Source organism: Lepisma saccharinum, chromosome 10 (genome assembly GCF_977018435.1).
Source record: "Lepisma saccharinum chromosome 10, izLepSacc3.1, whole genome shotgun sequence".
Lineage (NCBI taxonomy): Eukaryota > Metazoa > Arthropoda > Insecta > Zygentoma > Lepismatidae > Lepisma > Lepisma saccharinum.
In genome coordinates, this window is record NC_139238.1 from 11,739,788 (window position 1) to 11,752,853 (window position 13,066).

Below are 13,066 nucleotides of genomic sequence, written 5' to 3' on the forward strand. Positions count from 1 at the left end.
AAGATAAACAAATACAAAAAATAAAAAAATATCTGACAGAGAGAGCTCTCTACAGTATCAAAGAATTCATGGAACAAGACAATACAAGGCCAATGTACTAAACAATATGTATTTTAATTGTATTCTTATTTCAATCATGCAACAATGATAATGTGTTTTTATTTTTATTGTAGTGTAATGAAGTGTATTTTTCAATTTTTACTTTGGTGTAGTGATGTAATGTACTACACAATGTTTCTTCTTTTTTGTTATGATGTACTAAACTATATTATTTCATTATGTATCTTGACGTTTTCCATGCCCTTTTAATCAAGGGTCAACGGAAGAAAATAAAATTCAAATTCATGTCTCTTAAGATTAACCCTTAAACACAAACATCGGTCTGTGAGCACTTAAGTGTTTTGTAGTTCTACAGTGTGGCAACACTGATTGAGCTGTCTCTCCCCCCTTTACAGTACCTTATCAACCACTTTCCTACACTCTGCACATGTTACTGCTCAGTTTGTGACTGTTTGTTACGAGAGACTTATTGTTGTTTGAAAACATGCAGACTGGGTGTTTTGCATTACGTATTCAATGCCAAGATTGGAAGTGATTTACATAATACATTTTCTTAGTTTTGTTGCCATTTAATTTTAGTTTCAAATAAATTTGAGTTATTAACCATAATTTTGCCCTTTTTATTGTCCAAAAAATCTTTAAAAAAACGTAATAACAAATATTAAAAAATAAGGTGTCTCAGACCGGATGTTTCTAATTATGAAGTAAATACCTGTATTTCTGTTCAAGGGTTAAAATAGTGGCAATTGAGTCACCATTTTTATATAATGCCTTCACAGCTACAGCACACTGAGCTCTGCACCAGCGATCCATGTCTGTAAATGGCATACACTGGTGATGCAAATGACAATCAATTAACGTTGCCAATGCCATTACAAAAACTCTCACAACGAAAAAAGAAATTATGCCACACCCATTATATCCAGTTTACATTATTTTATCATGTGAAATTCTCATACTAATTTTGTTGCAATATTTTCATGTACAGTAACGCCACCACTGATGAATGGCAATGCTAGAAATATAACTGCGACATCTGCTCTTGTGCAATGGGAACTACCAGATCTAAGCAACAATGACTGCACAATTAGACACTATAACATCACTTGTAGATCGGAGAAGGAGGAAGGCCTACATCTTGTTGTGTCTGGTGTTCATGATGAAGATAACACTGTGGAATTTCAAATGGAAAGGCTTTTCCCTTACAGAAATTACACGTGTGTGGCCATGATTCACAATGAAGGTGGATATTCTGATGAAAGCGATCCAGTCAAGTTCGAAACTGCTGAAGCTGGTAGGTAATCTAAGGTAGTGTGTGCTTTTTTGGTGAATTGAGCTGATGACTTAACCAAAAAGAAAAAAGTAGTAGTTTTCGATTTTGGAAGTCTAATCCCAAGTAACCAAAAGTGGTTGGCCCAGTATTGGGTCAACCATACTGAAAATGGTTGGCCAAAGGTAAGAACATACCGTTGGGCAATGGTAATTTTGGATGTGGTTCCAATGTTGGCCCAACATGTAGTTTTTATATTGGGCCAACATCCTGAAAACTAAATTGTAGATAGGTTTGTGTTCTGATATATATAATTTATTGTAAGGCCAAATACAAACTCTAGTACAAATTATTTGTGTAAAATAATAAAAAGAAAATACACAGCACTTTCTTATTCATATGGTATAGTTTCAAGGGACCTTCAAGTGGTAAAACAAAAAACTTTCTAGTAGTTACTTAGTTTTTCACCTTTCATGTAATTTCGTCTGCACATAACATTGTTTATTTTACATACATGGATCTTTAACCACCTTCAAAAGAATGCCTGTAAGAATGTTCTTGTTCTACTACAGCTAAACAAACAATAAGCAATTCCTCCCAACACATCTTTCATCCATGGTGAGTGACTACAAGTTAAGAATAGCTTCTACTTAACAAAATATTATATTTCCACTATGTGTTGTGACTGTAATATTCGAAAGGAAACACTGTTACGTGTCACCAGTGGTCGGAAGTAGCACGCTACTTGTAGCGTCGTTACTGTAGCTAGCTACAAAATTTGTAGCTGTAGCGATGCTACATTTTGAAAATTGTAGTTGTAGCGGTACCGAAGCTACAAAATTGCTGTAGTTGTAGCGAAAAATTCGCTACAGCTACATTATTTTTCTGCATTTTGAGGTAAATTTTGAATGTGGCAATAGCGTAAAAAAAATCGACAATAACGCTTATTTTTGCAGGAGATTAATAAGACAGTCTATTACATGGAAATACGTATAATCTAGATTATAAATATCTTAATATCATGCATTATAAATATTTGCGTAATTTATTTCATTAATATCTGAATATTTCTTATATCCAGATAACTAACAGACATATATAAATTTACTCAGGCTAACAGCTACGTTTTTTTAGTTGCATTGCTATTTTGGGTAGAGACATGTCTCGCTTGCTGCACCGCTGGAAAAAATGCCTCGTTTGTGTCACCCCCGGAACAAATCCTGTGGATATCCATGGTGTAAGAGACAGCAAAATATCAATAATTACTGTGTAAAACACAACTTGCAGTGCAAAAACAAGCGATCCATTTTCCAGTACACTGACAAAGCATTAGTGCCAGCAATCAATAGCTCAATACGTTAATAGCATCGATCATTGTCAGTATATGATGATGTCAGCAGCAAGAAATTATTGTTACAAGAATGATAGACATTCACTTTCTGGAATTACATTTAATTTTGTGACTATATTTGTTAACAAATTTTAAAATTACAATATGTTTAGAACACTCGGGTTTACATGTCAGTGTCAGTTTCCTCAATACATTTTATCATATTGTAAAGAGTACATACGGGTTATTGACTTCTTTGCAGAAATGACAATTTTCTTTAGTTAATATACATAGTTTTCAAATTTATGTATTTTTCCTACTTTTGCGTCGCTTTTCTGTAACTTTTGCTAATCATGGCAATGAGGATGAATGGTTTTAGTTATTATCTTATCTATAGTAACTTTCTGCCACTTTCGGCTAATTGTGAGAATGAGGAACAATGAAGAATGATGATGAGCAGTGATGGGAGTGGAGGAGCAGGAGGATTCCATCCTCCCAACTAGGAGTCTTTCCTAGTATTTATTTTGAGTCCAATTGTATGCATAGATAAGCTGATCGAGACTGGATCGAACCTGGGGCCATTGGATTACAAGGCGACAGAATTTCCACTGTGTCTTCAGGGAAGCAATCCAAACATGAAAACTTACGTAAAGCATCGCTCCACCTGTTTCTCATCTAAGAAGCATACACCAGCTATCCCCAAGGTAAATCCCCCCCCCCCCCAACTAGCATTCCATTTAAGTGCTAAGAAGATAGAATTGATAAATATCACATTTTTATCTTATTCCCATTTTGCACAACACGTTATAGTTAATTTCAATACATATGATAAATTTCAATACATATTTAAAAAGTAGTCAGCCACATAAATATTTGTGATATGACAATGAGAACAACACGCACACGTGTAAGACCCCATTTTCATTAACATTCCATGAGAGCAGCATGGATATTTAATAAGAAAAATTATCATTATAAAGCATAGATTACCCTTCAATATGTTATAAAGCATAGTTTACCCCCCAATATGTATGCATGTTCAGAATGCTGCCTTCATATCAGTCTATTAAATAATGAAATATTTGTTCTCAAGAAGAAATATGTTGATATGTGAATATAGATACGTAATCCTACCAAATTTTATTTGTGTATAGTTGTATTCATTAATTTGGGTAACACCCTAATTGCAATATTCATATATCAAATTTGAACTGATGTGCCTCTTGAATATATATATTATTCTCAAACATTATAGTAAAATAAGTAACTGAAGAAACACTGCTATCAAAATTATCGAATGACTGGAATCATGATGATAAATAACAGAATCTATTTTCCAGTAAGTACAACTATCATACTAGGGGCTTCTTTTGAATATCCATGTGGTTGTTTTTAATTTTCTTAGCAGAAGTAGCGAAAAAAGTAGTGAAGTAGTGAGTAGCGAACAGGAGTAGCGTAGCGAGCTACTTTTTAGTAAATGTAGCTGTAGCGAAGCTACATTTTGGAAGAGTAGCTGTAGCTGTAGCGAAGCTACTTTTAAAATGTAGCGTTCTGATCACTGCGTGTCACTTATTTTACACTAGAATTTACAGCATACTCTTCAAGTTGTCTTAACAGGAGAAATTTAGTTGCAAAAGTGTTGGCAACAACCGTTGGCCCAACATAAGATCAACTTCAATTTGCCAACCAAAGTAAACCCAATCCCATGTAAAAAGTGCAGTTGACCCAACGGTTGTGGTTACTTGGGATTTAATTTTTGGATTCTTTATGTCGAACCAAATTCTCTGACTCTTTATCTGTAATTCCAAATAAATTTCCAAACAATTCTGTTAATATTCTTTGCTTTAACTCCATCTACAGTGTACTTTTTAACTGAAAAATATGAAATCAATGGCTTCAGTTGAACGAACATCATTTTCTTTCTGTATTTCTTATTTCCTTACAAGCATAATAATTTACAATCTTATTTAGATCCAACACTTGTATCTAAATAAGATTTTAAATTATTATGAAAGATCCACATTTGGTGTGGGTAAAAGAACCACACTTAAAATTTTTCAACATTTAAAGGTTTTTAAAATAATATGAAATTTCCTGACCTTTTCCATGACTTTTTCAGTCATTGGTTAATTTCCCTGAGTTTTCAAACTAATCCAGGTAAGTGCTGATTAAGTGGTGAAATATGAAAGCATTAACTGCTTTTTGTTTTCCTAGAATTTTTACCCCCAGTGAAATACTAATTAATTTACATTTACATGGAAGAGTCAGGGGAATTTGGTTAGATACAATGAGTTGGGTCCTCATTTATTTATTTAAAGTAGCAACATAGATGTAAACTTTGTGCATTTCATCAATCACTGTAAAACATAATACATATGCATTTTTTTTTGTACTTGCAGTTCCTACACCACCTGAAAATTTGCAAACTAATGATGTCACAAAGACCAGCTTTGCAATAAATTGGGCCAAACCAGCATACATACCTGGGAAGTTTGGAGACTACGAGGTGTTTGTGGAATGCATTTACGATCCATGCTCCAATTGTGAAAGTGGTCAACTTCTACTTAACTACAACACAACTGAGACGACATACAACTTTGATTTAGCTTCTCCTTATAGCAGCTATTCTGTTTATGTGAGAGCATATACTGGTGCCGGATACAGCAATATGAGTGGGAGAGTAAATGTAACAACAATGCAAAGTGGTTAGTTTATATTTACTTTATTAACTTTACATAGCATATATATTATAAATCACTCTCTCTTGCTCCTTGTGGCATAGGGCAACATTAGCAGGAGTGAAAAATTGTCAGTAAAGGTCACCACTACATAGAATTTTGAGTGAGAAATGCAGGCTCAACTAGGACTCAAACCTGTGTCTTTGGCATACCGTACCATTGCTCTACCACTGAGCTACCAAGTCAGCCTGACTTCGCCTGATTTTTAACTGTCACTATATTACCTGTGTAGAATCTTCTCTGCTAATGCTACCTGGGAGGAACCAGGCAACGTCAACGTCTACAGTGTTTCAAAGGCAGCAGATCCCGGTAGCACTAGCAGAGTCGATTCCACACAGGTAAAACAGCGACAGCGAAAAATCAGGCGAAGCCAGCTGGCCCGGTAGCTCAGTAAGGCACAATATGCCAGACCCAGATTTGAGTCCTGGTCGAGCCTGCATTTTTCGCTGAAAATTCTACATAGTAGATCTCCTGTGTATGCCAATTCTTCATGTAATTCCATGTAAAAGTCAGTATTTTATTGTGTTCATGAGTGCAGTTTGTGGATTTTTTTTTAATTTGTTTTGAGAAATATGCACAAACCATTCAAGTCCTTCCTGAAACACTGTAATTTTATTGATTAAAAATATTAGCATCTGTAAATGTATCTACTTACATTTAGTTACTTTCCTCATACATTTTTGGTATTAATTGGAAGTTCATATTCATCCAAGAATAAACCATATTAATATAGTAACTAAATTTAGCTAACACCTCATTATCTTCTTCTTTTCAGTGCCATCTCCCCCACATAATGTGAATGTTTCAGACATTGGAAGTACATACATGACCATTCATTGGGAAAGACCAAAATGCATTCCGGGCATCCTCAAAAGTTATGTGCTGAATCTAAGCTGCGAGCCACCTGAAATAACTGAATGTGCAGAGACTGGAAGGTGTGAAGTGAATTCTTTCAGTATACCAGTTGAAGGTAGTTTTTCTGTTTGGAATTTCACACTGGCCAGTCCATACACCAGTTACACTGTTGTTCTAGAGGCTGAAACAGAAGCTGGCTTTGGAACACAGAGTGAAGTGAAAGTGGTGGAAACTGGTCCAAGTGGTAAGTAGAAAAAACTGCATGATCACGAAGTAGCCAAATGCATTTAGTAAATCTAAAATAATTATAAAAATTCAATAAAAATAGGGCTAAGCCGATACCGGCCAATGCCGATACTCATTCCGATTCTTACCAATTTAACGGTTGTAAATTGTAATAATAAAAATATTGATTACTATTAGTGTGTAAGTATTGCATTCCAATTTTAAGCATCAATTTATCAGACTTTTGCTTCAAAATATTCAAGAATTACATCTGAATATTGAAATTCCTCTTACATAATATCAGAATACAGTTTTCCCACACAATACTGGTGCAAAATAAATGGAAACTTCAAATTTTGCATAATTTCCATGATTTGGAAAGTATAGTGTGGCATTTCTGCAGACCCTGTGAAAGAACAAAATGCTGGAAAATGTCTGCTGGTATCATTTAATAATTCCAATACGTTGGAATCAACATCAGCTCAGCCTCATTCTTTTAAGTTTTCCAAAGTTCCTGTGGAAACGGGACCAACATGTCAAAAGTTCGGAAACAGAATGCAGTAAATACCTTTTATATTTTTATTTTGCATGTAACAGATCAAACTTGAATAAACTCTTCCGGAGATTTCAAACCAAAGTGGTAAGTGACACATGACATATCACTTGGGAATTAACCAATCAACAGCAGTGTTTCACACTATAACAACAAGCTAGGGTACACGATCCTTTGTTCGATTGGCGAAATTCTCAGGTAACATGTGTTGCTTGTTGCTTCATTGTGTGAAATCTTCCTGATTACTTTAATATACTTGTTAAAAAAAAACACACACACAAAACAATGAAACAGTATGATACGAGACACTTTAAAAGTTTGTCCAAGCTTTTGACTCAATCTGAGTCATTATCAGGGTCGGTCAAGAGACAGTGCAGAAGATGCAGACGATGCATCAGAACCTCGACCACATCATCTGCACTGTCTCTCGACCAGCCCTGCTGATGACTCCAAGATGGAGTCTAAAGCTTGGGCAAACTTTTAAAGTGTCTCGTATCATGCTGTTTAATTGTTTTGTGCATTTTGAACAAGAATGTTGCCGGCACATGACGGAAGAAGTTTTTAAAAGACCTTTAATATACTTAACCCTGATGCGACTGGTGTACGCATCTTTTATTCTATTAATTTACTTATTCAAGTTCTATATTTGCAGCTCCGGGACCAGTTTATGGGATGAAACTTGACATCATTAATTACACATCAGCCACACTCGTATGGAAAGTCCCCTGCCGTCTGACAGGAGAACTTGATCACTTTGTTGGTTACTACAATGGAACACGAGATCCGTATCTACCAGAATCATTTCACTGGGAAACTCCATCAAATCCAGAAGGCGATGAGTACAAATACACATTCACAAACCTTTCCGCAGTTTATACATATAATATGTCTGTAGCTGCAGTTGTTAAAGGTGTTGATCAAGTTGGAGACTTCAAGTCTACGTCAGGCACCACCCCCTCTGGCAGTAAGTAATGCATATGAATTATCTTGTGTGTGCTGGCCAGCCTGCATGACTGAGCTGTTGCTTAGAATCTAAGGTCTTAGGTTTGAATCATAACTATTTTAGCATAGGCAGGCATGAGTTTACCAGGCCTTGGCTCCTCCCAGGGTACCACTGCCTGGATAAAAGTATGGAGAAGTAGAAAAGCAACATATTCAGCACATTCCAATAAGGATGAACTGATATAAAATTTTAACTATTGTTACCCAATAGTGCACAAATGTATTAATTTTCTATTTTGGGTATTTTGTGTCACTTTACTACTTCTTAGATTAATCGCAACTATGGGGATGAACAGATAAAATCTATAATGGGATAAAGGCAATGAAACCCTCCATGCCTTGATCAGGGTTTGAACCTGGGATCTCTAGCATTGCAGCATGTTATCCTACAGAGGCTGGCTGTACAAATCTGATACATAAAATTTCGAATATTTTCTGAATTGCTTGAACAGTTTATTCAACTCCTTAATGAATTACTATAAGCATGTATGGAGGATATGTTTTGAAACAGAATATATGAATTTCACTTAATTCACAATAACAACAACAAAATGGTTGTAATTGTGCACTCAGAATGCAAAATATGTACAGAAATATTAAAAAAATCATGCCATGGTATGTAGCAGGCCTTCGTTTGCACTGTAATTTATTACTTCTATTCTTTTCAAGTACCCTTTAACTTTTCGTTCGATATTTGACCAATACCAGTGGCATATTCCGAAAAGTTGACCTGGTTTACTGCAATAATTCTTATTTATTGCATATATTTATTATATATTAATTACATGTAATATAAATGGAAACATCAAGCTGACATGCAAGTAAAACGAAAACAGTAGTCTGAGAACTTAAAATTTTCGGGCAATTTCTATAACGCCACTGACCAATACCAAGATTTTTAGATTAATTCATATTCTCAATAAATTAATCAAAAATACGAAACTTTTGTACTTACGTGTAGTGAGTATCTATTATTTCATAGGACGTTTCGGGAACAACCACTTCCCTTCTTCAGGTTCTTCTTCTCGGCTACCGGAAATATGTCATAGCTACGTCAAATCATCTCAAATGTCAGGAAAGAAGGAAACGGTACAATTTAGGTGAGGGCGGAGTTCGGAAAACATTTGTACAACATTCACTACCCCCATATTCCCTCGTTTGTTTAAACAGCGAGGAAGAGACCAACAGTCAGCACGGGGAAGTGTAACAGGCAGGAGTCTTTTTAACATTTTAATTGTATATAGGGTTTATACAAGAAAAGTTTTTACAGTGATGGTTTTAAACAAACGAGGGAATATGGGGGTAGTGAATGTTGTAGAAATGTTTTCCGAATTCCACCCTCACCTAAATTGTAGTTTCCTTCTTTCCTGATGTTTGAGATGATTTGACGTGGCTAAGACACATTGCTGGTAGCCGAGAAAAAAAAAATCTGAAGAAGGGAACAATTGTTCTCGAAACATCGTATGAAATAATAGATACTCACTACACGTAAGTACCAAAGTTTTGTATTTTTGATTAATTTATTGAGAATACGAATTAATCTATATAAAAGTGAGAAAGTCGCACACATCAGAAATTATGCCAAGATTTTAGGCTAGCAACAGAGGTTCGAACCTAGATGTTCTCATTAGTGATGGCACCAGAGGGAAAAAATGATTGGGAGATGGAGGTAGGATTTTTTCTGAGAGGAGGCAGTCACGTATAATGTAGCATTAAATACCGTACAAGAAATGCATATCTGGGTTGTGTATTTCTCTCATGCTTGCTGGTTTGTTGACCAGGAGGGTGTGTCCCCCCCCCTCCTCTGGTGCTGCCACTGGCACTTTCACAAAAGGAAAGAACACTAACCATTCAATTATAGGAATCCATATAAGTCAAGGGATCCAAGGTTCGATACCCAGTGGAGGCACTCACGCTAAACTGTAGGTCCAGTCCCAATTAGCCTATCTGTGCATAAAGTGGACTCAAAACGCAAACAAACATGGAACCCATATGGAAATATAAAATATATAGGTGAAATCATAAGCAGTTTCCCAATAAAGCAATATACGTATTCCATTAATTGTCAATACCAATAGAGTAGTGATTAATTGGTCTGATCCATGGGCATATTTAAGGGGGGTTCAACAGGTCCAAACCCCCCCCCCTCCCCTTAGGTTCGGAAAAATTACCAGATTACCTGTTCTATCCACTGTGCACGGAGAATTGTTCGTAAAACTTTCTTCAGACTTATTTTGTTCCCATAAATTACAAGCGTATAGAACGGGATGCGGATGGGAAATAAATTAATTCCACACACCAGATGGGACTGCAAAGCAAATGTCTGCAATTTCCTGATAGTTTCGGAATTTCTCTGGAAAATACTCAGAAAACTCCTGACATTTCACAAATTCTATAATGCCACATGTAATTTCTGCCCGAAGCAGCTGCTTGTGAACTTATAGCGTGAACATTATAATTTCATTAGAAGTTCCCGATATGGTTTGTTACCATTCAAGATTTAAGTATTCCTCAGGTTCTAATTTTTTGATAAATTCAAATTTCCCAACTGTCGAAAGTCGATAAACCATTTTCGAAACTTTAGATCAGAATGGGAAACTTGTCCCTATTGGAGATTGTAACTGCATCTGGGTTAGCTTCAACTATTGGTACTTCTACTCTCTCTCGGTTGAGTGGGTGTGGATATAGAAAAAAGAATGGTGAAGAATAGGATGGTGCTGATGTAATGGGTGGTAGAATTAAGGGGGTGAGATAGATTGATGATTTCAGAGAAGTGTCCTAAAGCAATTTTTGTACATTTTAACCCTGGCTATTGCCCATTTCTGTGGAATTTCTGCGATATTGAGACTGTCAAATCAGTTATAATTTTTTCCCCTTGAGTCTTCTCAAAGGAGCAGCCCCCGTGGTTAGCACATCGTGGGTCCCGAGTTCGAAACCTGGAATGGGCATGGGCATTTGTGGGTGTCCATTCATCAATTTCATCATGTCATCACTCATCCCGATCTTTGGAAATTAAGGGTCTCCCCGATGGCACAGTGGTAGCGTCGTTGCCTTTGTAATCAAGGGGTCCCAGGTTCGATGTGATGTAAATGACTATTATGTTGTACATACATGCAACTTTATCGGGTCCTGTCCCCCCTCCCTCCCGCTCCCTAACAAGCTACCGGTCAGTAGTGTCCCGGATTTTCACTTATGAAATATAGGAACCCTAATTGAACCAAAAGTTGAACACCCCCCCCCCTGTACGTGAGCTATATATACGCCCATGGTCTGATCCCTAGTATTCAATAGAGAGTAGCAGAAAATATGCGCATGTACTTATTTCAAGGAACTTAACATTAATTTTCTTAAAGTTTAAAAATATAATTGGTTAGATCTTTCTCATGGACTTGTCTCATGCAACCCTCTTGCATTTTAATCTTTGCCACACTTTACCCCCACCTTCAGTCATGATCAAGAAAGTGTGGTACCCTAACTCCACACCCCCTATACGTTATGTTACAGTTAATACAACAATTGTTTCTTTAGTGGTAAATCTTTTAAATTGCTAATTAATTTAATTAATATTATTTGTAAGTCTCTTGCAAATCTTGTGCAAGTCTTTTGCATTTAAATCTTTGCCAATGGTCCATGTAGGCATACAGTTAATATAACAATTGTTTCTTTAGTGGTAAAATCTCTCTAATTGCCAATTAAATTAATTAATATTATTTGTAAGTCTCTCGCATGTGTGTTTTCATTTGTTTCTCAGTACCACCTAAACCAAGCAAGGAGTCTGTAGTGAAGATATTTGATCCTGACCCGTCTGCCACAGAGGAGCCAACTGAGATGGCGGAAGTACACATCAGCAAGGACTGGTTTTCGGCTGACATGGGTGACGTTCTGTATTTTGCCTTGATAGTGGCAGAGGCAGATTACCAGGAACCGGTTCAGAACGGATACCTCGACAGCATGAATGAGTGGCCAGATGCCCTTTCTTGGTTCAACGTGTCAAATGGAGAGAAAATCATGCCTTACCAGGCGACACCTGTGCGTTGGGAGCCATTTGCAGGTTTGTTATTATTCTTGAATGGAAGTTTGATGTGGTAACAAAAATAAATTTGCATTAACTTAATTTGTAACAAAAATAAATTTGCATTAACTTAATTTGTAACAAAAATAAATTTGCATTAGCTTAATTTGTAATTAGCATTTGCCTCGTATTTCTTGTTCTAGAATAGAGTTCTGCTGTGAGAGAATTTTGTTCGAGCATCAAATACTTCACCCTATTATTATTATCACTGTTAATTTAGCTTGAGTAGTATTAGTTATGATCTTGAAACTCAAAAAAAAAAATTGGCGGTTCTTTATTCAATTCAGAGGAACCTGTTCTGTTATCGATATTCCACTAACAAATTTAGAGCTTCTTTGCTCAAGCGAATAATGCTCGAACGGACAAAACTAACTGTATACGCTCAAAGCCCAGTAGTACACGTATAACCGTAATTTGTCTGTGGCAGTGGGTTCTCAAATATGGGTCGTGAAGTGAAAGTTTCAGTGAAATTTAAACTTAAGTGAACATAGTTATGTTAAAATGTAGTTTAGTCTAACTAATACAGTGAAATTTGAACATGAAATAGATGATTGTGGGCTGAAACTGGCAGGATAGATATTTTACTACAATTATTGTGGAATTATAATTATATTCCAGGGTAAACGCTCGAGCGTGGAAGACTCAACGAGTTCGAGCGAGCGAAAGTGGTTTCATGCAGTACTCTACTGTAGAAGTATGTTTTGATGTAGCACCTCTTTACTTGTCATAGATGAACTATTTATAAAAACAGTACACAACTTCATAGTCTGTTTCACCCCTTGATGGGCAATAAAAGTAAGTTGTTTCTGTGAGGTCTAGAAACAAGGTGGTCTCTCAAAAAACTTCATGTTAGAACAAGAAGAATTAGATAATGTAGTATCCAATAAAGGTTGCATGCCAATCCCTTTTTTCCTGCTAATCTTTCTTCCCACCAAAAGGTCTTCACCTTCCCCCTCTCACA

At 36.1% G+C, this 13,066-nt stretch overlaps 1 protein-coding gene across 2 annotated transcripts in view; it reads left to right on the plus strand.

Moving 5' to 3' along the window:
* Ptp52F (Protein tyrosine phosphatase 52F) overlaps positions 1–13,066 on the plus strand; it is a 209,097-nt gene that overhangs the window by 151,784 nt on the left and 44,247 nt on the right. For both annotated transcript variants that reach the window (XM_083129556.1, XM_083129555.1), the window contains exons 11-15: positions 1,049–1,354; positions 5,060–5,365; positions 6,174–6,497; positions 7,684–7,995; positions 11,785–12,084. In XM_083129556.1, the coding sequence (XP_082985682.1) occupies positions 1,049–1,354; positions 5,060–5,365; positions 6,174–6,497; positions 7,684–7,995; positions 11,785–12,084 (1,548 nt within the window). The remainder of the gene's footprint in view (positions 1–1,048; positions 1,355–5,059; positions 5,366–6,173; positions 6,498–7,683; positions 7,996–11,784; positions 12,085–13,066) is intronic.